Source organism: Lethenteron reissneri, chromosome 18, assembly GCF_015708825.2.
Source record: "Lethenteron reissneri isolate LAM-NWPU_2019-01 chromosome 18, ASM1570882v1, whole genome shotgun sequence".
NCBI classification, from domain to species: domain Eukaryota; kingdom Metazoa; phylum Chordata; class Hyperoartia; order Petromyzontiformes; family Petromyzontidae; genus Lethenteron; species Lethenteron reissneri.
Window position 1 is genome coordinate 10989050 of NC_083796.1, and position 27056 is coordinate 11016105.

At 46.1% G+C, this 27056-nt stretch overlaps 1 protein-coding gene across 2 annotated transcripts in view; it reads left to right on the top strand.

The window, feature by feature from the left end:
- The window catches only part of LOC133343857 (ADAMTS-like protein 1), a 196051-nt gene that overhangs the window by 125764 nt on the left and 43231 nt on the right, over nt 1-27056 (top strand). Inside the window, exons 11-18 of one of the 2 annotated variants that reach the window (XM_061553780.1) lie at nt 116-254; nt 4462-4512; nt 7738-7942; nt 10737-10884; nt 13915-13999; nt 16439-16749; nt 17583-17712; nt 26037-26250. In XM_061553780.1, the coding sequence (XP_061409764.1) occupies nt 116-254; nt 4462-4512; nt 7738-7942; nt 10737-10884; nt 13915-13999; nt 16439-16749; nt 17583-17712; nt 26037-26250 (1283 nt within the window). Of the gene's footprint in view, nt 1-115; nt 255-4461; nt 4513-7737; nt 7943-10736; nt 10885-13914; nt 14004-16438; nt 16750-17582; nt 17713-26036; nt 26251-27056 lie in introns of those variants that run through there. The other variant, XM_061553781.1, reaches the window with a different exon arrangement.

Below are 27056 nucleotides of genomic sequence, written 5' to 3' on the forward strand. Positions count from 1 at the left end.
CCTTTGTCTTGTGCCACCACCGAAGAATCTTCGCGCTTCTCAAGCGGACACACGGAGCGTCCGGGTCCGTGCAGCGCGATCAGCTGACCATTGAGTTTCCCCGTCTGTGGCTCAGGCTACCAGCTGACGTCGGCCGAGTGTGTGGACATGCGGAACGCCCGCATCGCCTCCGACCACTTCTGCAACTATTACCCCGAGAACAAGAAGCCGAAGCCCAGGCTGCGGGAATGCAGCATGGAGCCCTGTCCATCCAGGTAAGGAGGAGCACCTGGCAAGGTGGGGCGCGGTCAGAGTGGCTCAAGCAGCCCGTGGTGCCCGTGCTTTGGGCTTTAAGTGAAAGTCACGTGGCTGGGCGGCTCCAGGTTTTGTCGATGCTGCTGCTGCTGTCTCGTTACTAATTGTGTGGCCCGATTATCTTCTCGATGGGCAAAAGATATTCACCAAAGCAAAACTAACTTCCAGTCAGTTTAACACGTGGTAGGCTTTCGCGACCAATGTTATCCATAATAGAAGTATAATTGTGTCGTTAAACCCACCACCACCCGACACAGCCAATTAGTAACATTGGTTTGCTCTCCAACGCACCGGCGTGCTGAACTAGTAACTAATTGGCATGTTTATTTTACGTGACACACCTTATAATTGGGTGTGTTGGGTGGTGGTAGGTTTAACGACACATTTATATATTTACGCGATCTAACCCAAAGCAACCTCTGTTATGGATAACTTAAAGCCCTGTATCACTCCACCACTGGGTGGAGGTCTCCAATGCCGTATCAGTCACGTGAGTTCTTTGGCCATACATCACCACGCTGGGCAGTGTAGGGTTTGGTGAACGGGGGCGATGGTCCAGGTTCAAATATCATTCGACAACTGATGTTAGCTGTGATCGGGAATGGAACTCGAGCGATTGTGGGTTGATAGCTGCGGTGCGTGACGCAGCGCCACCACTCCGCCCTCGGGAAACGCGCTGTGTGGCACATGTACTCTATCGCGTTTGCATATACAGGGACTCCTCTACTTACGAACTAGTTAGGTTCCAGAGGTTTGTTCGTGAGTCCAACTTTACTCCTGTCGTTTCCAAACATGTTGTATGGCATGTACGCTAAACACGGGGAATGGCTTTAAAAGTTATAGATGCCATTGGTTCTTCATGTTCTACAGGTGTAGATTGCCACCACCGCCATCTATTGCGCGGGGCGGTCGAACTTACGACTCTCGGTCTGAACAAGCAACTGGGACATATGGACCAAGTTTGTTCGTATCTCTGAAAGTTCGTAAGTCGAATGTTCGTAAGTAGAAGAGTCTCTGCATACTGTATGGCTTTTGCTGGTCAGCTTCCTCTTTGAGTCCACACATGCTGTACGGACGGGGGGCTTGTTCTCGAGTGTATGGACACTCTGAGACTCAATTTGAGTTCATATGCAGGGTGGTGTGTAAGTTTTCTCGACCCACCCCAGCAACGGTGTTTTTATGATAATAAAAGACCCCTTGCTGCCGTCACTGGGGTAAGCATCCTACGCCGCTCACGATCCCCCACCACCAACCCTGCACATGTGCATCGAGCTTCGTGAGTGACATTAGTGCGTACTCTTAGTTTTTTCGGTAAAGTCACGTAGGTAAAAAATGAAATTAAAATTTATAAAAAATAAAATAATAAAATCACGACGTTTCGGAGGCAACACAAGTCTCCGTCATCAGGTGGGACCGTCACAGCCACTTTGGTGCATTGTCTGCTGCTGCGAAGGCATCGCCGATAAACGCAGTCCCGCATTGTTAATGTCTAATCGCATCGACCACCCCGTGGGCTGACGGAATGCGAACGGCAGTCCGTAGTGTCCACGGGTGTTAAAAGTAATCACAGCGGGGAGAGATTAGTAACGGAGGTGACCGGATTTAAGTGCACCGTGAAATGCCCGTTCAATGCAAGAAGCATCTCTTTTTTAAGAGTCTATAAGTCGACTCGGAAAGAATGTTTTCCAAACCGCAGGTGGGGGCATGGGGGGGGAGGGAGGACCAACCCTCACCGACCCGGGTTGCGTAAACGTTCAAGCAAGGCTGAGTCAAACAACGGCCGGTGCACCGGGGGGGGGCTTCTCGTGTACGGAGGGCGCAAAGGTCCACCCTACATATAACGTATTCCACCACGAACGCACGTGCCATGCGACGTTGCCTGCGCAGGTGCACATGCGAAAGGGTCAAAGGTGAATACGGCAGAGGGGTGGTGCCACCGCGGCCACTTCTCTTGGCTGCTCGTCGCGGTGCAGCAAAAGCGCGGGGTCATCCTTCCTCCCGTGTAGGCCACCTTTCGCCTTTTACAAAAATAATTCTCCCCTAGGAGAATGGCACTTGCTTGCAATCTCGCATGTTTCGAAGCCGAGCCCTGTAAATCGCACGTGTACGAGTGCGGCTCGAATTTGTAGATGGACTCGGGCGAGCGAGACAAAAAAGTGGTTCGAGAATCTCTTCCCCGTGACATCAGCGCTTGGACATGGCACGCAGCGGTGTCAGCGCGCGTCTGCCAGCGACGGCGTTTGCTTTTTTTCTGCTCGGGAACAGCGCCTGGGAACTCGTTACCTCTCTTCACGAGCGCATGCCAAAGCTCGCCTGATAATTATAATTGAGCTGCCCAAAGCAATATCAGGCTTGGGGCACAATGCCAACGGGGTTTGTTCTCGTGTAATTGTAACTGATGCAGACGGTCTTTTGGCAATGATGCCAAACGCACTGCACTGCGTGGCTACACCTGCAATGCACGCATTGAGCAATGCGATTCTGTGCCGATCTACCCCAGGCCCCGTGAATGCCATTTATAGGAAGCTTGCTAAGCGAAAATGTGGTTTTGATTTGAATGGAGCTGCGGACTCATTTGCGCTAATAAGTAAAATGTAAAAACACAAATGTAAAATCTACATCTGTCATTTGAAAGACTTAGTGTGTCGTGTTTCACGAATATAGGGCTGCGTGGTGGTTATGTTTTAAATAAGACATAGACTTTCCCCCATTGTTATGTTATATATATTATTTTGCTCCTATAGTGCATATGTGGCACTATTGTATTTGTCCAAAAAAATTGTTTTATTCACAAAGATTTTGGGCTCATCTCAGCTTTGGAGCAATTTCACAAGTGAGCATTGTGGGTCCAGTAGTCATGTGACTCTGCAATAGCCAATCGTACGAGCCACTCGACACGTTTTGGAATTGTTTTTCTTCCACAAACCAAAAAGAAAAACCTCGCGTAAAAGATTGCATAGATTGGGAGAACTGCAATGAGCCACAGTTTTGTGGCCGTGTACTGCAGTGAACTTTAGTAATTTATCGGGAGCAAATGCCCTTTTTTCTTCCTGCTTATCGTGGTGTCACATTGCACCTGCCTCGTGACCGGGTTCGCACGCTCGTTCAGCTGCCAAATCCACATGTGCAGCTCAAATATTTACTCTCTTTTTTAACACGAGGAATCGCAAACAATGGCGACAGATGCATGAAACCTTCCACAAACTCGGAGCTGTTATTGCCATTAACGTGCTGACGTCAAAAATGGTGAACTTTAAACGTGGCGTGGTTATTTGTAATAACGAAATGAATGAATTACAGTCTTGTGTCAATCTACTGCATTATGAAGATCTCCGATGCCATGTCGGGAATTGAACTCAGATGGCCTCGTTGCAATTGCATATGACAAATGCTTCTCAGTCCACACATTAGTCCTAAAGTCACACTTTATCTGTTTAAATGTTTAATCTTTTTGTCAAGTAATTTTGTAATTGTACTATGATCAGTCTAAAAATAATCCGTCTGAGTCAACATGCACTGCAGGAAATTGTCTATTTAACTTTGAATTCGCAAGTATTTATGTTTGTGCAATAATTTTTTATTCTCGCGTGATACAGTTTGTTTTTTAAGGCTCGTGTTTTTGTTCTGATTTCTATTTGCTTCAATGCGATTCTTCATTTCATTCGTTTTCCTTTTTTGCCAGTGTTCGTGACCCCGTCAATCTTGCAAATGATAATTATGCAGGGTCTCTCACCTGGCAAACATACAAACAAAATAAACAAAATCAACTTTAAACTTGAACTTGGTTCATAGCGTAGTGCGCTGAATACCGCGTCAGCACACCGCCCACATTTCGTTAAAAAAATTCTCCAAAATGTATTCAAGGAGTTTGTAGCTTTTTTTTTTTTGTAAATATCTTTAAAGCAGGTTCACTCTGCATTCTCATTCATATTTTTGTTCCTCAAAGATCGAATTTCAACTAAAGAATGTGTCCTATCTAACACCTTGCCAATGCTGTTGGTTCCTTTGAGACGACATTATTTTCTGTGGGAATATAAGCTTGCACACAGAGGCACACACATGCATAGGTACTATACTTTACGCGAACCGATGTGCAGTAATGCTTTAACGCATTTAAAAGCAAAGTGAGCGTGCGATGTTGTGTACTCTCTGCCGTTGTTTTTGCAGCGATGGATTCAAACAGATTATGTCTTACGACCACTACCAGCCCCTCCCACGGTGAGTGATGACGGCATGCGGGAACACTTAGCGCGCGGCACGCTCTGACCCCCGACCCCTCACTTTCTCCACGCTCGCCGATCGCGATGAAGCTGCTTCAAGAAAAATAAATGTGCGAAAGAAAAATGTATAAAATTGGGAACACGTGAATGAATAGTTTTTTTTAAAAAAGCCAAGACAAACGAGAAATTGTCAGCTTGATGCGTTGCACACGTCACTTTTTTTTCTTACCGCTGAAAAGAACGCTGCTGATTTCTGACGCGCTTTGAGAGTGGATGTTATTTTTCTCTTGGCATTAATTCGTATTATTACAGTTAAAGCAACGCGCTGCTCGATAACCGAATGTGGGTCTAATAATTCAAGTGCCAGAGCTGGCTGACTCTTTGTTACTCAATGAAATTCATGTGAAGTGTCCCGTTTGCTGAACTGTAAATTGGCAACATGTGGAAAATATTGCAAGCAGGATTGTGTCAGGGAAAGAGCGATAATCGTTTTAAAGTACATTCAGGGCATCTGTATTTATAATGGCAATATTCCTCGCTTTTTATTGCTTTCTTACTAACTCTTCATTCCAATGATAGGCATATGTATGAGATAGCGTTATTTTTTCCTTATGTAATATTTTTTTGGTATTTTATAACACTGGCAGACCTTTATTAACAATTCGTTATTTCAGAATTGTATTGGAACATCAACATGTTGATAAATGTATTTCAGTGATTGATGTCCTTCGGGTGAAAATCCATTCAGAGTCAACATCACTTTTTCTAAACATGTCCCTGTGTCAGTTCAGTTATATGAAGGAACGTGTTCACATATTTAATAATAATAATAACAAGAATCGTTTTATTTTTTTATGCATTGTGATGCTTGGCCAATTACATTTTTTCGATATTTCCAAGTGCAAGTAAATTGGAGTACCTCGAGAAAATCACCAACATTTGAGGTGATAACACGCAGAGCGGCGCACAGATGGATTCCATCCACTCGGTGTGCTTCTGTCTCCCGGGCACCGTGCATCCCGGTAGATTTGGGAGTTTGATCTACCAACCCTCACCTCCTAATTGCACCACTGCGTCCAGCTCAAAGCCAATTCAATAGCATGGAAATATTACATTGGTATTACAAGAAATACATGTCAGTTGAGTATTTTTACCAGCACAATAGTTATTAACGATAGGAATAGGAAATCTCCAAATCTTCGAGTAATCCGTTAGCTTGTAAATAGCATAATAGGCGCCATATGGAATCTCTCATTTAACAACAATGAACAATGGCCTGTGTCTGGCCTATAAGAAGTTCAACATACATAGATACATAGTTCCCCAATGCTGGCAGACAAGGGAAAGTGTTTCTCTGCTAAAATCAACATGGGGCAGTAACCCACCTCTATTGCTATACCTGAGCCAGTTTTGGATATCCCACATTCTTCTGGCAAGAGCCATTCCCTCCATGAGACTTTCACTGTCCCGCAATGTGGCACTCAAAAAAGATGGTGAACGCGTTGTAGTGCATGAAGGTGCTTCGTGGTATTACACATGATTAAATCCAGCTTGTACGCAACTGCAATGAAACCCGAGTGAGGAACTTAGATCAGGATTAATTGGGTGGGAAAATATTGGTCATGAAGCCGACTCGTCAAGGTTAGGTTCGGGTTAGGCAACATTAGCCGAAGGCGAGTTGGCAATTTTTCACACGAGCACAGCTGACTGAGTTTGATGACACAAATTGGAGTGGTACAAAAAAAAAAACATGCAGAAAACAAGGTGCATTCTCTAGTTAATCCCTCACACGTGCATGGCCCCAGTAAGGGCTTCTGTATTGTGTAGAGGTGTAAGTTAGGGCGGTTGGTGGGTGCCAGGTTTTTTTTTCCTGAGAGTCGATTTTTTTTTTCAAAATCCACACCAGCGCCCCACCTTCTTGTGAAATGATAGATGTGGAAGTGTGCAAGCGTGTAATTGTATCTGCGCACGTGTGCGTTTGAGCATGGCTGCGTACGTGCGACAGGTCCTTGCACCGATCTACGATACTAATCCAGCGATCTGGGTTCGGCCCCGTGAATGGTCGTGTCGCCCTTCTCAATGAGCGTTGGGCAGCGGTCCGCCCTATTGGTGGCCCAGAGCCACCGGTGAAAATGTCATACTCCGTGGCAGGGTCCGGTTCCACCATGAGGACAGCTACTTTTGACTCCTCAAAAAAGTGTTACTCATTTTATCAGCTCCTTTGATATGACGGTGCCACGCGGCTGGGTGATAGAAATAAGAATAATAACAATGCCCTCGATTTCTTTATTTTTCCACAAATGCATCACAACATTTTTTCATGAAAGCCCTGTCAAGGATGTTTGTCCTCTTCCTTATCAAGTATCTGACAGGTAGCCGGAGAACACCCCACACATACGAGAAGATAACGCTCAAAATAATGCAATTTAATGCAAACAGCCTACTTGCTGTACTGCAAAATCTATTGGGAATCTTGAGAGTTCTGCAAGGTTGGGTGTATCACGCACACGAGGACCTCTGCAAGATCCAGCGACCAGGGGGAAGAGGGCTAATGACGTCTGCATGACAATTGATATTGAGTACACTGCAAGGACACGGCTATCACCGTGGCCATCTACAATGCGGCGATGCTGTTCGTTATTTGTGCTATCAGAGCCACGGCTCGGCTTCTGCAGTGGAAAAACAACCGGGCACCTGCTGAGCCACGCCAGGCTGGCTCTGCTCAGTTGTACAGTGGAAAAAGAGCGATAAGGGGGGGGGGGGCATACGGTTATTGTCTGCCCAGTGGCCTGCCTGTGAAAGATCAGGACATCTATTGACTATTTAATTGTCTTCACTCCTTTAAAAGAGGAATGGACGAGATGCACTCTGCTTCTGAACAGACAATTGAGTGGATGACGAATCTAAGATTACATCTTTAATCTGCTGCTATTGATCCATACGAAAGAATAAGACAATTTTTATTTGACCAGGTAAGGCCCAATGACCGACACAGCTCTTTTTTCTGAATCGCACCTGGCTATCGCAAATGACAGCTCAGCGAAACGGCCCATGACGTGCAAATGTGTAGCAGCCGAATACTCTGAACGCACGTCGATTCTAAATGCGGAGAGGGGGAAAAGAACCGGAGGACCCCGGAGGAAAATCCACGCGACCAGGGGGAGAGAGAGAGAGAAAGAGAGGCACGCAAACTCAGTGTGGGTTGTGGACGTGGCCCGTGCAGGTGGGAGGGAAGCCCGTGGACGGCGTGCTCCAGCTCGTGCGGCGGCGGCGTGCAGTCGCGCTCCGTGTCGTGCGTCGAGGAGGACCAGCAGGGCCACCTGGAGACCGTCGAGGAGTGGAAGTGCATGTACGTGCTGCGGCCGGCGGTCACGCAGCCCTGCAACCTCTACGACTGCCCCAAGTGGATGGCGCAGGAGTGGTCTTCGGTAGGGAGAAGCGGTGCCTGGCGAGGGAGTCGACGACGATCACGACCCTAACACGTGGCAAATATATTCACGTTTCGCCAATTCAATTTATCCAATTTTGATTTTTTTTTTTTTTGCAAAATATCTCTATTGTTGCTGTGAATAGCCACGGTGAGATTGTATCGCCTTGTCTTTTTTTTATGAATCTGGTTAATAGTCTATTCATGGTCAATTGCAAAAAAACTTTTCTAAAACCAGTTTGGTCTCATGGTTGGTTGGCCTCTAAATTAACCATAATTTCTTGTTCTATGGTATTCGTGAAGAGTTTACACAAAGTGTGATGATGATCGCAGACAGCACTGCTGTCAATTACTACAACAACACAAATAGACGTCAAAGTAAAAGTTGCTCTTCTCTATTGACAGTACTGAGCAGGTGGTGGAAATTCCACATTCCCATGCCTGAGGCCAGTTTCTCCATGAAAACTTTGATAATTTCTCACAGAGTGGTATTCATTTCATCGAACCCATCGGGACAGGAGTCTGAGTCGACCCCTGACCATAACTTGAACGCACCATCTTCAAGTGTTTATAACAGCATTGAACAAAGAGACAATGCTATATTTGTGTTCTATGGTCGGGCTCTTGGTCATCCTCCCAAAGTAATACAAACAATAGCCAAGTTTGTTTATTTTATTCGACTGAATTTGACAAATTATTCTTGAAATGTGGTATTGTTAAATGCATCATAAATCGCTGATTGTGGCTGGCAATGAGAGACTGGAAACAGCAGATGGTGTGGAATGAATTTATCTCAGTTACATTTATTGTGATTCCCATCAAGAGCAACATTCATGGTGCAACACGCTTAGTAATCGCTCAGCATGCCTCCTCCCCCGAGCAAACACAAACTATTAAGAGGCCAGAAAAAACTTGTGGAGCCAGCAAAAGGGGTCATCGTTGTGGGATATCAAAGGCAGTTTGAAGGGCATTTGCCACATCAGATTCACCACGTTGCTCGCTTTGCACAGGTCAGTCAGTGTACGATGTAGCTTCGTGCCAAAAGCTGTCATAATTAATCCAACTGTGCTTATTCTATGGTTCTTTCGGTAAAGTCACGTAGATAGAAAAAATAATAACAATAAAATAATTAAAATGAAAATATCACGACTTTTTTTGATGACGATTGCTCGTGTTGTGATCGAAACGTTGTGATATTTGTATTATTTGTAATTCACTTTATTCTTATTATTTTATTGTTATTATTTTTTCTATCTACGTGACTTTACCGAAAGAACCATAGAATATGAATTCCTGCAGTCACGAAAGTTGTATGTCAACATTCAACTGTGCTTTTCCAACGGGAATACTATTGGGCCATTAAACAAAAAAAACGTCGTGTTTATAGTCTTGGTTCTTTCGGTAAAGTCACGTAGAAGGGAAACAATAAAATAATAAAAATATAAAACAATAACATTTTATTGTTTTACATTTTTATATGAATCCCTGCAGTTACGAAAGCTTTAAATCAAAACCTCGTGTTTGTTTTTTGAAACGGCAACATTTGAAATCCATATAATGTTGCCTTTGTTTAGTTTAATATGTAACGACTCCGACGACGATGTAGTAAGAGCCACTTTATTTTGACACAGCCACAATAAGGGACCCTAGGCTTCGTGCTTTGTCTTCAGCTTGTAACCTCCTCCAGACATCCCCACTCCGCGTGCACCCCCCTTTCTGGAACCTTCATGTCCTTGTTTTTTTCCCTTAGCCAATCCCTGTCCTTCCCCTCGAACGGGTACTCTCTGTTTTCTGCTTAATCCCGTTCAAACCTTATTCCTCCAATCCCTTTAAAAGTCTGCCTCCCGACCAATCACCATGGAAGCCTCTTTCTACCAATCGGAGACCTTTGTTCATTTTTAAATAGTCGTTAGGCTGCATATTGGCTTCATTTTTCGGTCATTACACATGTAAAAAAATGTTAGCAAACTACCAAAATAATGAAACTCCCCGTTATTCAATTCCACTAAAGCAATGAATAATTGGTTATTCATTTCTGTAACTTTATTAAAAGCATTTTATCAACAAACCATACGTACAATTACAAAAGAAACAGAACGCACAGGAGTTATCATAATTGCGTGGGCTCTCATCGACATTTGGTGGCTCTGAGCTCGAGTCAAAATTTCACATTCCCATGGTGGGGCCCACTTTATCCGTAAGATGGTCACCTTTGACCTACAAAAACGTTACGAATTTTGTCGACCCCCCCCGAGATACGATGGGCCGGTCGACCATTCTCCACGATTTAAACTCACAGCCTTTTTGATGACCAGCCAAGCACACTAACCGCAGCACGAAAAACGCGGTTGAAACGTCTGACGCGGCGAAGATCGATCGATTCTTGTCCGCGTTGACCCCGAGCCCACGGTCGCTGCCTGTTCCCATGATCACTGTTTCATTGCTTTTATGGCTTTATTTTGGTGATTTTTGAAAAAAAATTCGGTTTGGCCATGTTTGTTTGTTGTAGTACAGAGTTAGACTGATGGCCTTAATCTAAGTTGTCTTGTGGTTGTTGTTGTTGTTTGACTTGCATCCCACTGGGATTTTTGCACACAGCGTTGGTGTACGGTGCTTTTTCTGCAATATTTTGCTGTCTTTTCTTGGATTTTCTGTTTGCGCATAGTCACTTTGAGAAGTTTTCCTGTTCATGTTTTTGTTTTTTTGTTTGTTGCGGTTGCACCCGATTCAAGAGCCGAATGGCTCACAGGGCTATACCTAACAAATGAAACTTGAAACCTGTTGCTCTCCCGCAGTGCACGGTGACGTGTGGCCGCGGGCTCAAGTACCGCGTGGTGCTCTGCATCGACCACCGCGGGCAGCACACAGGCGGCTGCAACACCAAGATCAAGCCGCACGTCAAGGAGGAATGCCTGGTGACCACGCCGTGCTACAAGCCCCGCGGTACCCGCTCAGGCCCTCCGCCACCCACCTTGAGCACGGGGGCGTGGGGTGGGGGGGGGCGTGGAATGAATGCGTGGATAATGGACCGACGGGAGCACATGTCCCGATGGATTGATGGGCACGCAGATGGGCTTTTAATGCTCGGATGTGAGCGCGGATGGGTGGGTGGGCGAGCATGCGGGCAGACGAATCAAATGTCTTCGGGGGTGGCCAGGCTGATGGATGCAAAATGCATTGGATCGTGCGCGCTTCGTGTGAACGGACAGCCGGCTTGATGGATGCACAGGTGCGATGATGGGTAATGGAGGGAAAATGAGTGTACACACAACGTGCACGCGAGGCAGAGAATGGGGCTCACGGACAACTCCAATCAATCACGTGACTTTACTCACGTGCTCGCCGTGTACAATGTGGCGCGATGAATAGTTCGTCGACGAGCAGGCGTTGTTGGAAAGTTTAGGAAACGAAATTTTGGGGTTTTTTTTCTTTTTGTCTACGTGATTTTACCGAAAAAATTAAAATTAATAAAAGTCAAATAAAAATAAAATAAAAATCACGACGTTTCGGAGGCAACACAAGCTTCCGTCTTCAGGTGGAACCGTCACAGCACGATAGCTGTATCAAGTGAGAGAAATTCCAAGAACACAGTATTTGTTCACTTGATACAGCTATCGTGCTGTGACGGTTCCACCTGAAGACGGAAGCTTGTGTTGCCTCCGAAACGTCGTGATTTTTATTTTATCTTTATTTTACTTTTATTAATTTTAATTTTTTACCTACGTGACTTTACCGAAAAAACCCTAAGAATATGAATCCTTGCAGTCACGAAAGCTTCAAATCTAGAATTTACCGAAAGAACCAAGAATATGAACTCCTGCAGTCACGGAAGTTTTAAGTCAATTGTTTTAGATTAGTGACTTGCACTTTCGTTTCAAGCTCATGTTGAATTGTACAGAGGGAGACAATTCAACACACGGTAAATACAGATGAGATACATTCCCTATGTTTATTTATCTTTCAGGAGTTCATTAAAATAGACGTTATAAGTATAGTCACGCATTTGCGACACAACAATTCCTAAATTCAACACTAACATACCTAAAGTGTTATCTTCAATACGCACCAATAACGTTGATCTATTTTGGACATTATGGGACGCGAGATACGTTCACATTCACCGCTACAAAAGAGCACATCTTAAAACAACGGGGCAGCATAACAATCTTGCTGTACAGTTGGGTGGCATTGTGGGTAGAGCGAGTGACTGACAGTTGGAAGATCACGAGTTCATATTCTGGTGAGGTTAGCTCTGCCCTTCATCCCTCTGGAGATCAATAAAATTAGGACCACCTTGTGGGAAATCAACAGGGGGCCATCCTATGGAAAGAATCGCTCCTGCCATTGGGAGGAGCTATTTAGATCGTTTTAAGTGTTTGGCTGCTATAAATGTGCACGTGATAAGCCATTTCGTTGAGCTGTCGTTTGGGGGCCAAGTCGCTTCTGAAAGAGACCTCTGTATCTCAGAGGGCCTTACCGGGTAAAATAAAAATAGTTTAGTAGAACATTTTTTATTTATAGTGCTTTGCTTACCTTTCCTATACTTTGCACTCCTATCGTGTTTGTTGTATCGTTTGTTGTTGTAACGTTCTGATCCGCCCCTTACTGGACATCTGTGAAAAAGAGCTTCATAGCTTATCAGATTTCTCCGGGATAAATACAGATTCCGATTCTGGACGTGAAAGTTCCACCACTGACTGGCTTCAGGGCCGCGAGCGGAGATGAGAAGAGGCCCATGCTCACTTTAACACGCAGACACTTTGACCTTTTTTCTCTCCTTTGTACTAGAGAGGCCCGTGATTTATATCGGCTGCACGTATATACAGATCAAGGCAGTGTTTGCACTTGTCAGGGAGAGTTAGCGAGACCCAAACGGCGGGCAGACCTCGCAAAAACCGGGCCTGCTCGTGATGCGGAGTTATTTTGCCCTCAACGGACGACATAACAACAGTGAATGAGCCACACTCAGATCCTTCATGGAGCAATTAATAATGCCTGTCCTGTCCGAAAGCAACTCTTTACCACTGAGTAAACACAATTGGGCTCCTTCTCAGTGATGTGTGAGTTAGCGTGCAATGTAGAGAGGTGAGACGGTGTGGGGTGGGGGGGTCAAACTAGGGTGTATTTTATACATCTTATAGTGTCTTCAGTGACTGGATTTTACTTTCGAGTTGTGTCTACGCAGTTTTGTAAACAGTTTTGTAAACTGCGTGGAGTACCCTGGCCGTAATATCCCATTTGCAATAGACTTTCACACACAACCGTTCTATGTCGTTGCTATACATTAATTGAATGCTAAGTGAAAAGCAACATAATTGCAAACTAGCGCTACACCACGTGTGTGCGGATGGTAGTCAAGTTTTGATAGGCAATGTTGGGTTGATGTCTTTGCAATGATTCCACGATTTCAACGTGTCCTTTTGCAAAACAAATAAGTTACGACTTTTGTTTTTTTTATTCCTGTCGATCTTAAGATGGTTAATTCATTAAGTGCGGGGGAAAAAATCGACAGACAACATTTAATTTAAGAATAAAGTAAAGCCCATTGCCACTCTTCAGTTGGATGAAGGCATCCCTATGCTATGTCAGTAAACTGTGGGCCATGTCAGTGCAGGATGGGTTATCATACTTTGTCACACTGCTCAATATGAATTTATTAAGTCGGCGGATTGAGAAGGGGGCATCACCGATTCACATATATCACTCGCCGCTGATGTAAACCATGGCCAGGAATTGAACTTTCGCAGTTGAGATATAGTCGAGTCAAAATGTCGCCGCGTTCAAATAATTATTATCAAACAGTTCTCTTCCCTGTTGACAGCCATGGACTGACGGTGGTAATTCCACATTCCTCTCGTAGTGACCATCAAAGAAAACAACTGCGTCTTATTTTTGTCTCAAAGCACCACTATTATTCTTCTTTCCCGACGCGGGGCGCTGAGAGTGATTTCATTTGTCTGCTGTTGTTTTTAGAGAAACTTCCTGTGGAGGCGAAGGTTCCCTGGTTCAAACAAGCGCAGGAGCTCATAGAGGGCCCGGCGGTATCAGAAGAGGCAGCGTAAGTCTCTGTTCATCTCTTACGCTTGGCCCTACCTCCCCGCACATCCCTCGCTCCACTCACTCTCCACTCCCCCCCGCCCTGAGCAGCGCGAGTTGGGATTTAGTGTAAAAGCTCAGCCAAGGCAAAGGCGGCCAGGAAAAACAACAGAAAGCCCGGTCTCCTTTTTTTTTTACTTTTATAATTTTATTTTCTCCAGCGGCAATTGCGCTGGAGTATTTTCAATGCATCGGTATACCAGCCTTTATGGCCACACAATGCACCAGCCTTCATGGCAACAAAAGAAACAAGCACCGGCCCACGCGCCGCACCGGTACGCACAGCGTCGGCACCACATTCAATTTTACAATCGTGTCCCTTTTCGGAGCCCCGCCTTACGCATTTCCCCACCACATCGCCACCGCCGCCACACAGCCAGCGTCCGTCCCCGTCGCTTGTTTGTCTTCTCGCGCCGCACCGAGCCGTCGAGCTTCCGGAGCGCACGGCACATCTCGCTCGCTCACGGAACGGCACGGGCCCCCCCCCCCCACACACGACCTCGCGCAACAACAGGATGCGGCGGGCAAAAACAGTGCGGGGGGGACTTTGAAGACGGATTAAGTTGGCTTTTGTAAATACTGGGTCAGAGCTGAAAAATATGCCTCGTAAGCCTGCTCAGATTGTTTTCGCTTCGCCTCCATGGGAATTGCCCCTCGTGTGCGCTGTCCTCTGCTGCCATCAAGTGCTCGAATCGAGAGGCCGTGAAAGTCTGATTTGTGATGGACGTTTTAGTGCCAGGAATCTGCAAAGCCTCCACTCAGTTGGCTGACATTGCAGTGGTCCGCATCTGATTCTCAAATATCATCACAGGCTGATGGCAAGCCTACTTGCCGTATTGCCACGTCTTGGGCACCTTGAGGCCCAACATCGCAGCCAATGGCAATGATGCCAGCATTGGTGACTTCTGTTCGATCCTTCAGCTGTTACACAATCAACACCCGACCACGAGGATCTGCTATTACAGTCTCATCCCACGTAGCCTCCGGGTGCCAAACTCCAGTGGTCTTACAGCACATCATAAAACCTGTGAGATCTGGGAACCTATACTGCTGGGTTACCCATGCGTGCCTCCGTGCCTGGCAAAAACAGCTTAGCAGGTAAACACTCCTCATTACTTACAAAGCTTGGCAACAAGCGCATGTTGACATGCTTTAATGAAATTCAATTGAATTCGATTTAATCAAATTTAATCAAATGTAATTTTATAAAAAGCAGTGTGGTTGTGCGAGCTGGCTTAGAATGGATCCTCTCCTTACTGGTATTCACATGCTTACCATCAGACTGCTTTTGAGTCAGCGCCATCAGCTTCACTCCTTTTTTTCAATACAATAAAAGTTACATCTCCAAAGATAGGCGTGTTTAAAGCACTCCGAGTGGCAAGTGTTCAAAAGTGGATTCGTATGTGCGCACGTATGTTGAACTTTTTCCCGCACCGTACGTTAGCCAACCGTGCTAATTAGATGCAGGCTCGCTCAAGCCTGTGCTTTACACATCTTTGTGGCTAACAATTAGAGATCGTTGCACGCTTCTGGAGAAACTCAACTCGAGTCAGAGAGTTCACGCCACCCGAAGAGAACCAAAGAGATGAGGCTGAGAGCCAGGCAGCACGAGGCTGGGACACGGCACAGTCCTGCATTCATTATGGGAGTGCAATCTCCGTTAACCCCCACTGAAGAGTTAAGGTGAAGTTGCAGCCCCCCCTCCACCCCCCACATGTCTTGCTCACATCACTGCTGGTGGAAGTGCCTCCTCCACTTTTGGGTCTTTTCACCTCCTCTTCCACACTCACCAGACATATGGGAAGAGGTGAGATTACCCGCCCTTTGCCCCGTTGGCAGAGGTCGCAAACGGGTTTTGATTCCTTACCCGTACCCGTACCCGGCCGCACCAGGGTCGCAAACGGGTACCCGTACCCGTACCCGGCCGTACCCGTACCCTACCCGTACCCGGCCGGTTACGGGTAGGGTACGGGTATCGGGTACCTGATTGCGACCTCTGGGATGAAGCCATGTTGCAGGCGTGGGTGGGTTGATTCTAGGAACTTGAATTGTGAGAAGAGACAAGACGTTGGGAAATGAGTGACAAACAGTTACTCACCAGTGACTCACGGCCTACCCGTGCCCGGCCGGGTATGGGTAGCCGGGTATCGGGTAGGGTACAGGTATCGGGTACCCGGTTGCGACCTCTGCCCGTTGGCGGACAGAAGCGGGGGGGGGGGGGGAGGTGTGAGGGATTAAAGAGACGGGACTGACAACCTCCGGATTGCTATCCCAGCGTGCTCCTACACCACCACCACCGCCGCCATCACCGCCACAGCAGCAGCAGCACACGGCGAGCGATCGATCCGAAAAGCGTCGCTAACCCGGCGTCTCGGCGGCATGCGTTCCGCCACCACCGCAGCTTCGCTCCGGACGCGTGGTCCCCGTGCAGCCGCTCGTGCGGTCCGGGCGTGCGGACGCGCGCCGTGCGCTGCCGCGTGCTGCTGCCGTTCTCGCGCTCCGTGGTGGAGCTGCCGGACGGCGAGTGCGAGGGCGAGCGGCCCGCGAGCGAGCGTCCCTGCGCTCTGGGGCCCTGCGTCGAGGCGGCCGACGGCCTCCTGACGGACGAGGAGGCGCAGGCGTTGGAGGAGCGGGGCCAGGGCGGCGACGAGGCGCTCGCCTTCGACTGGGAGTACGGCGGATTCTCGCACTGCTCCGTCTCCTGCGCCGGAGGTGATCCTGCGCCCACGTGATCGGTGTTGCCACTTGACGTGTGCTGCAAGGGCCATCTTTGTAACGTCATTATCATCATGATCGTCATGATGATGATTATGTTAAAATGCCTAAATTTTTATTGGTTCTTTCGGTAAAGTCACCTAGATAGAAGAAGAGTTTGTTGTTCTTCGATTGGCACGGTTGGCTACGTACGGCGCGAAATAAGTTAAATGTACATATGTACAAAAGCCGAGAGTGTAATCGTCTGTGGCGAGTTACGCTCCGGATGATCGCTGCAAAGTATGATCTGTGTTTTGATTTAGTGTGCTGATCTTAAAGGTGCATTGAAAAATTATAATACTCCGATTGATGCTCCTGCTGTTGTGGAGTGACTCATGCAGCCAGCTATGGCTGTAGGGTTTTGGTAGTACATGTTGTTTGTCGTTTATTGTGAAAATTCCGTCACAGTTCCTATGATCACTGTTTCATTGCTTTATTTTGGTGATTTCAAAAGTTTAATGGCTTGGCCATGTTTGTTTGTTGTAGTACGGAGTAACACTGATGGCCTTAATCTAAGTTGTCTTGTTGTTGTTGTTTGACTTGCATCCCACTGGGATTTTTGCACACAGCGTTGGTGTGCGGTGTTTTTTCTGCAATATTTTGCTGTCTTTTCTTGGATGTTCTGTTTGCACTTAGTCACATATTCACTTTAAGATGTTTTCTTGTTCATGTTTTTGTTTTTTGTTTGTTGCGGTTGCACCCGATTCAAGAGCCGAATGGCTCACAGGGCTATACCTAATACATGAACTTGAACTTGAACGTGTCTGTTTCATTCTGCCCACTGCGCACAGGGAACCGAGAGGCGATCGTGATCTGCGTGAACAAGGAGACGGGCGAGGCAGCGGACGAGTCGCTGTGCGACGCGGACGCACGCCCGCCCCAGATTCAGCGGCCCTGCCACACGCTGCCCTGCCCTTCCCGGTAATGCGCACACTCTGAGGTGGGGGAGAGGGGGCGGTGGGCATATAGGGTAACCAGGTCTATGATAGTGGTCTCATAGCAGGCTTGGTGATGATGAGGCACTGAATATCAAAACCAGTCCAGAGTTGGCAAGTAGTGAACCAGTGCTGCTGATAAGATGCCCTCCCAGAATGCCGTCGTGGCCAATGAGTTGTGGGGGGAAATACGCAATTTTATGTGAAGAGAAAAATAATATGGGAAGGAGGCATTCGAATCAGAATATTTATTTCGACTGGAAGAATCCGATGAGCTATGAAGCTCTTTTTCACAGATGTCCATTATATTCTTGGCTCTTTCGGTAAAGTCACGTAGATAGGTTCAAAGAAAATAATAATAAAAAATAACAGAAAACTACGACGTAAGCGTTGCGATCGAAAAGCAAAGTTTGTGGGGAATAATAGCCATTTTCTATACTTTTCAGGCATAAGCAATTAAAAAATAACACTTAATACCCAGGAACAAAAATTGTGTTACATAGTGAATTAGTCGAGTGCATTTGCATTAATTCCAGGTGCTTCCACAGAGATATTGTATTAATAGTAAGTAAAACTCAGTTTTATATGAATTCAATCAAAACCCCTTGGGTGATCTGCACTACCGTATTTAGCATAGCTTAAAATATCGTTGAGAGGTAAAAGCAATCTAGTTGGAAATAAGCACAATTATTATTTAATTGGGTGGCGCTGATTTCCACGAACGTGGAATGTTTCCACGCTTCAACAAAACAAAATTAGGCCAAAGAAATGTTCAGCGCTTTTATCGCTGGGGATTGTGGGGGATTGCATTTCCTACCACGGAGCATTCTGTGCAGCTTGGAAGCCAAAGTAACCAACTACTGTTTTTCTTGGACGCGTGTTAAATAGGACGTGTTTTGGAAAGTGCTTGGTGCAATATTATCTCATTCGTAACAAGGTAAAAATCAATGTATTGCTTTAATCGTAGCATTTTAAAGCATCACTTGCTGACAACCCATGTGTTGTGGTAAATAAATTGGCTGCATTTCAAAATAATTTAGTAATTCACTGTGATTTAATTTCACTTGGCCATCACACGCTTGATTCGTTATATCCTTGCTCCAAATGAAATGTTTATAATGTAGTTTACCCGATTAAAAAATGTTCCCGTCTAAACTTGCACATTAGTATGGGAATGGCCATGTATTTCTCGAGAAAAATTCAAATACACATTAACGAAGGCAAATAAATTATGTTTACAATTCAAGCATGGTATGCTCAGCACTTTCCTTAATTATAAACAGTCTCTCATTGAAATGCACAACATAATTATATTGGTGCCAAACTACTGTGGTATTTACGTCAATAGCAGCAACCGATAAGAAATCAACACGACCTCCACACAGCTTGGCAAGAAGTGCTTGCTTGAGTTTTTTCACAAGTCAGCTGTCAGATGCAGACGTGAGATAGACCGTGAGTTGCACTCAAACTGCCAGTCATTGTATTCAGAGCAATGGCTTAACACAACTGATTTTATGGAGACTCAAGCTGCAATGGTTAATTCAATAAAACATTTGAAAATAATTTACAGCCCTTGGTCAATCCACTGCTGCTTGAAATCCTCCCCATGACGTGCGAGCCATTAAGGTCCTTTGACGAATACTTCACCACGTTGGTCAGTACGTGTTGATGAGCGCGGAGCCCAGAACCGGTTGATATATCGCTCATTCACTGATGTTAGCCGTAGCCACGAATATAAATTAGGACACTGTTTAACACATAGGCTTTCGCGATCAATATTTTCCATAATAGATGTTTTTTTTGGGTTAGTTTGCGTAAATATAAATGTGTCGTCAAACCCGCCACCACCCGACACAGCCAATTAGTAAGGTTTGTCGCGTAAATAAAATATGCCAATTAGTTACTAGCTCAGCACAGCGGTGTGTTGGGGAGTGAACCCACATTTATAATTCGAGTACCTATTTAAATATTCTGGTTCAATAAGCACCCTATTAAATTGCAAACAATGTGGGTTTACTCTCCAACACACACCGGTGTGCTGAACTGGTAACTCATTGGCACATTTTGTTTACTTGACAAACTTTACTACTTGGCTGTGTGGATGGTGGCGGGTTTAACGACACATTCACATTTACGCAATCTAACCCAAAAACGCCTCTATGATAGGTCACTGTTCAGAGCGCAGTGTACGAGCCACTGCGCCACTGCTCCCCTTGGCTCGTTGGAGCGGTACAAATCCATTCCTGTCCGTAAAAATGCTGCCTTTCTTTGCATGACTGATTGTGCTTCCAGTGCGCTACTTCACATCGTTGTTTCTCCTCTCGTAGCCATAATTGCCAGGAAACGTGGTGCCATTACCTTAATTATCCACTATATTACGTGGGAAATTAATGCTATTTTTTAAATACCCCTTTGCATTTATAACCCCAGGCTATGGTTGAAATATTCACACCGTATCAAGCTTATTTTGTTGCACGAAATTAAGTACCGGTTTCCACCTTAATTCAAACATTTTTCTTTGCTTCTCTGGTTAGAGAATGTTTGGGGCTTGTTGTATGTATGTGTGTGCTTACCCCAGAATAGAAAATTAAGCAGGATTTCAAGTGAATGTCTAGGATTAGTTTCGTAGTAATATTTCCCTTGGTATCCGTTGAGCTGGAAAAAAAATTTCTGCAAATTATTTGAGCTGCTTTTTAAATATTCTGGTTCAATAAGCACGTTATTCATCCGCTCAATTTGGCAGAAATGCTTTATTCATATTATTTTTCCCAATTTTACTCCAGTTGAGCTTAGCCAGGATGGATTGTCTTGTAAGATCACTGATCCTAGACATAGCCCCATCAGTGAGCTCCTCCAGCAGGTTCTAGATTTGAAGCTTTCGTGACTGCAAGGATTCATACTCTTAGGTTTTTTTCGGTAAAGTCACGTAGGTAAAAAAAAACATGAAAACAACTTAATTAAATCACGACGTTTCGGAGGCAACACAAGACTCCATCTTCAGGTGGGACCGTCACAGCCAAATGTACTGCTCTGTTTCATTGGTTGAGCCATGCAGGCCACGTGACAAGTGACTGCATGCTCGAGCGCCTTCTCTTCTGGCTGGATTGAGGGAACTGCAAGGGTGTGGCACTGGCTTGAGAAGAGATGAGGCTGTACAGATTTAAGTGGAGATGCCAACGACTGGTAACCAGCGACGTCAAGATCGGCCTCTGTGGACGAGGCCTCTGTGAAAGAAGCTAATGGGCATTCGGAGGGGCAGCTGCACTCCAGGAGCAGGAGCAGCAGCAGGAGTGGGGCGATGCTCACGGCACTGAGCATAGAGCCAGGGGCTAAAACATAGCAAGATAACAAAGTGTAGGTATTGCACTTGCCTTTAATGTCAGTCAGTCAACCCATAACGCCTGAGACCTGCCAACAATCCATTGACGCTTCACATCGACTCCTGGTACAAGCTCCGTGGTGGTGACATCACCACCACCTATTGGTGAATCGTGGGTAGTTGTTGCTCGGTCAATGTCGTGGTTATCGTGTTGCGACTATAATCCTAACAAGATGGGTTCAATTCACAGCCACGGACACAGTCGCTGGCAATTGGTATCTGAACCTTTTGTGGGACTCCTCTGGGTCGACTCAGACGTAAATCTGTACCCTGTGTGACGCACGTAAACATCATGACTGGGGAAACAAAGTTGGATCACAACGCACGCCAACTTCTCGTATAGCATGCTGGCCTTGGCAGGTGTTCACGAGCGAGCACCTATGCCCCGGCAGTCGATGAGCATGAAGAGGTCAGCTTTGTGTCTATTTTGTCTGAATATACCCGCACTGGACAGATGGCACTTCACTTCATAAGTATGCGTGTGCACGTATGCGTTATACATTTAACATATTGAGGTACAATTGTGGCAAATGCTCACGTGCGTCGTTGTGTTGATGAGAAGACCATATCGACGTGAATGTGGTCCATTACTCACAGGTGTTCAATCCATTACACAGCCCATCAGCGATATATGAATACGACTTGTGACTTACATTTGTGTCTTGCCAGATTGCCCTTTGACATTAGCCAACTGTGCTAATATTCATCTCTTATTATCCCTCACAGTGCTGTAATTGGATTATTCCATCATCAGTTGTTAAAGTGCATATAGTTGTATGTTGTTCAATAACACACATCTCCATTTACATTAATGTTTCGTTTTAACCATGGTTCGCATTTTTCTTGGCCAAACTACAAAAAAAAACCCCGACAGGACGTCTTATTTAAATACAATCCTATTGGGCCCTTTTATGAGTTGAATGAGTTCGTATGGCTGGAAGAAGTGCTTTAAAACTCTTGCAGAATCCTCTTGGAATTGCGAACTTTTTTTTTTAAAGCACTTGTGAGCGGAGCGCATGTTGCATTGTTGATTGGGTTAATGCAGCAGAGAACACACTCGGCTAATTGCATTCTGTCATAAAAGCACAACAAGCTGTCGTTTAAGATGGAGTGGAGTCGGGTATTTGTGCAGGTGTGCTTCATAACACTGTCTTGGCACGGCCTGCAGGAAGGGAGCCCAAAATGATGGCCTGGGACCTCCCAAACTGGGAAACGGCATTGCAGTCGCTCCAGTAGCCAGAGGCCCAATATGGAAATGTTGTGCACTTCCAAGCCATTAGTCTAATAACCGGAATGTTGTACATTTTTCATCCGAGGCTTCAAGTCACCTAGACTATGATGGGAAGGGTGAGCTTATCCAATGGTTGGCTGGACTTTCCTTGACTTCGATCATAGCAGGGCCTTGCCTAGTTAACTCTCGTTGCCTATAATGGAAGTATTCTGTTTTTCCAATTACCACGGTGACTTTTCTTGGCCCTAATTGCAAGGCCCTGCGTTTCCTGCGAGGGCACGACCAACTGGTAGTGGCTGCCGTCGAGCGGGCTCAGGATTTGCTCACGTTTCACTTTAATCTGCTGGTGGGCCATACCCTCTTGGCTACAGGTCGCTTGGGGTCATATAGTAATGGAAATAGTGCAGTGTGACCCCACACTCAGACGCTGCTCAAAAGTTGCCCTGTCCATCAGTCACTTGGGAAATGGGACACTCTCTGAGCCCCTCGTCTGTGGTTTTTCTGCCTTTTTTATGCAGCCAGAGGTCAAACCTGGGAACATGAACCCTGTGTGGGTCGGAACTAGGAAGGAAAGTGTCAGAAAATAAGTGTTGCGCTGTTCGTGAGTGCCCTGTCCATCCGTTCACTTGGGGAATGGAGCACTATCTGAGACACTCATCCGTCGTGTTTCTGCCTTATTGTGTAGTCAGAGGTCAATCTGGGAACAAAAACCCCCAATTGGTAGAAACAAGGAAGGAAAGTGTCAGCATAGGCTGAGCATTTATGAATGATCCACTCCTTAGGAAATTGTACAAATTTCTTGTCTGTATTCATATATGTAATCACGTAAGTATTTGTACCATTATTCTTTCCAATAATCTGTCTAAAATCTACCTTCCACATTTTACGATTTAAAAAAGAAAATCATAGTTGATGCACATTTGGCCCAGGTTAGACTTCCTTACAAAAATACTTGGCGGAGACATTTTAACATTTAATATTCTGCAGCGGCGTGGAACCAAATTCTTACATGTATAAAGCCAAATCACCAACAACTATTGTATTACCACTCACAACACATTTTCATAACGAAATATAAACATTGCTTGTTGACAACACCTCATACACGCACACACACAGGTTCTGATTCAGCTGTTATTGATAGGTTCTTAAATACTGTACAGATTTGTTTCCTTGTTTGATCCAAGAATCGATGCTGCGTTTCATGTATTATAGAAGACATAAGTTGTATTGAATATTATTTTAATAATAGCCCTGTATTAGCTTCACCGGATTTTTCTACTCTTTCAAGAGGGTCTTGTCCCAGGATATTGAGCCAATTACTTTAGTACTGTTATTTTCTTGGGGAATTTGTTTTTATGTATTTTGAACTTATTTTGCAACCGACTAAACAAATACACCAGTTCTCAAGAAATGAGTGTTCAGTCTAGATGTCAAGTGCCTAGCTCCAGTGGCTTCCTAACGTCGGACGGAAGAGCGTTCCAGACGGCCACAGAAGCGAATCTAAAAGCGCGCGATGCGGTGACCGTCTTTGTTCGAATCTGGAGCTTCAAGAGAAAACCTGCACGGACAAGAAACCAAATAAAATCCACTCAAACAGGTCATGAACCCAGAGGCCCTTCTACCATCTAGTGGCCACCGTACAGCACTGATAGTTTGGCAACTCGTGCATGGCTATCTCTGCCTTCGTGATCATCCAGGCCTGGCTGCGAAGAACTAGCACTATGTTACTAAGCGGGGGCCGCCACCGCACCGGAGTTAAACCCCAGGTTCTTGCTTACAGTTAGGTACAGTGTTGCACTGCCGTATCGGGCCAGCAATATTAAGGAATGGAGGTGGGGGGGGATTGGCTCGTGCTGTCTGCGCACGTCGCAACTTGAAGCGTGCTTGACTACACACTCTTGGCCTTTCCAACAGTAATTGTGCGCTCCTGTCGCGTTGGCAAGTAGCTCGGACGCGCTGTCACGGTAGCGAGGATTGCTCGCTGACAAAGTGCAGTGCGTCCATCTGCCGAATGCTTTTTTCTTGTCGCAGTCAACCGTGTCATCGGTCTCCACGCAGCCTTCCTGGACTCACACCAATCAGCATTAACACTGACAATGGGAAGGAATTAGTACAACTGACTTTTTCTACCCTCCTCAAAAGTATCCGCTTTCTCACACGTGTTTTCTTTTGCAAACATAAGACAGCGCCATTTGTCAGTGGCTACACTTTACCTCTAAACGCTGCTGATCATTTCCAGCTTGTTTTGGTTGGCCCCTTGCTGAAGTGATGTCTCCTGCAGGGCCATTAAACTGTGATGGGGCAGACCGACAAATAACGACCATAACAACGCGCAACGGGAGCCTCCGCTTAGCACGGTTGGATACGTACGGTGCTAAAAAAGTTCAACGTTCATACGTACGTAGATTCTTGAAGTTGAAGAAATGTATTTAATCGGTAAAATGCATCCGCAGGATATATTGTGCATTAGCGGCTGCTAGTGGCATATGATATGAAATTATATTGAACATTAACATGATGTTTGTGTATTCATGTATACATGTGCATATAGATTCATTGATACAAGATATAAAGATTCGGGGTTTTTTCATTCATTACAGGATATTGATTTGGCTTAGCCATCTTTCTTTACGACGACTAACCTATTCCGCAGTATTCATTGAATAATTGTATGCTGTGTTTATTTCCCATTCATTCTTACATTCGGTGGTCAAAATACCTCTTTGCTCGCATGAGCATTGGACATCTCTATTGTTGGCCCCGCTCCAGTGGTGGAAATTCCACATTTCTATGGCGGGGCCATTGGTTCTCAACAGTGGATGATCACTCTCGATGGCCGATTAAGTAGTTCTCACCTTATCCGTGCCAGAGGGATGGTGGGAATTGTCAGTAGCATTACAAACGTTCATATATCGGTATAAACACCTGTAGATTGTGTACTGATTATGCTGCGCCTGCATCATCCCTCAACTGTGTTGCAAATTAGCAGTGATTCTCCTGGCGAAAGACTAAACTCCACCAAGAGAATGTGGAAATTCCACCGCTGGCTCAAGAGATATGAGCACACTGCCCCAATGAAGAAATGTTCACTTTTCTGTAATTGATTTCAGTGACATAGCAAGGTTGGCATTGCTCTGGCCCAAATAATTATTTGGGCCCCCCTGTCTAATTCCCTACCCCCCCCCCCATGTCCCTGCAAAGCCCAGTGCCTGGACTGCTGTGGCCTGTGGGCCCCGATGCAGTAACACCACCTACACACTCATCAGTTGCGCCACTGCTCTAGAAATGTGATGTCAGGTTGTAGCAAGTGTTGGTCATACTGTTTGATGTCCACACTGTTTCGCTCCTCGTGCTGGCAGCTTCTGCAGGAACTTCTTCAGTTCTTGTCGTGTCCTGCATAGTTCATCGATGGGTTTTTTTGGGTTGAACCACGGCGTTTTTGCCCGGCACGCTGTCTGACGTTCCACTCCACGTGCTGGCGAGGCAAACTTTGCACCGTCAAACATCGCGCCGACAGAACAACGCGGCACGACCCGAAAACCCATCGGAGAGCCGCGAGCAACCGCAACGACGTGGCGCGGAAACTTTTCAACCTTGCCGCGCCAACGCTTCGCGCGTGTTTTCTCGAGTTCGCTCCGTGACCTAACCCACGCCCCCCCCCCCCCCCCCCCCTTGGCACATCTCCCCTTGGCCGCAGGTGGGAGACGAGCGAGTGGGGCGCGTGCTCGGCGAGCTGCGGCGCCGGGCTGCGCGCGCGGAGCGTGGGCTGCGCTCGCACCGTGTCTCGCGAGGCCGACGGCTCGGAGGAGCGCCAGCGAGCCGCCGACTGCACCGGGCCGCGACCGCCGGACGTGGAGCCGTGTACACGCAGCGACTGCCCGCCGGCGTGGCACGCTCGCGACTGGCAGCCCGTGAGTGACGCGGCGACGCGGTTTGCGCCGTGCCCGCTTGTCCGCGCGACCGGCGGTTCTGTATTGTTTGGAGCTAGCGCCCCTGGAGAAAGTCTGTGAGTGTTCCCGGGACATTACAAGTTGCAGTTTTCGTTCGTTGTTAGAATCTTAATGGCGATGCATTTGTATGTACTTCTACCCCTTTCCCACTCTACGTCCCGCTTGTAAGGGACGCGTTGGGACTGTGATTGCTTAACGTCAAAAAGGTGAAAGTGTCTCGGTGTTCACATGATGTGGTGGTCATCTCCATTGTTTACCTTGAGCCACAGGTAAAAGTTCCACCATTCCTGTCGATGATGCCAGTGTCTCCAGAGGACACCCGCTGCTAAAGTCCTACAAAGTAGTACATATTGTACTTCTATAATGGACTGAGTCTAAATCCTGACCAGCATGCGGCCACATCGCCACCCAGCTAGATATACCAAGTAACCAGGGCCCCCTGTTTCCTTAATTTAGCCCTGCTGCGTATCTATTACACTCCACAAATGTAAGGGGTTTGGTATAAACACAACAAGGTGGCTTTGTTGTGTTTTTTCTTACACACTCTTTTTTCTTCTTCTCTAAGTTATCCCCAAAGGTGTTCTGTAACCTGCGGCTATGAAAGAATGTGTTGTACTTCGTTGCTCTTAGGAAATTGGCTTGAAATCTTGTTTTTGTGAAACTGGCCCCAGTGTTTGTTTTTGTTTGTTTCATGGTGCTTTATTACTTATTTTTTTGCACGTGAATTTCGTTCACAATTTCAAAATGCTCGCGTTTGTTGAGTGCAT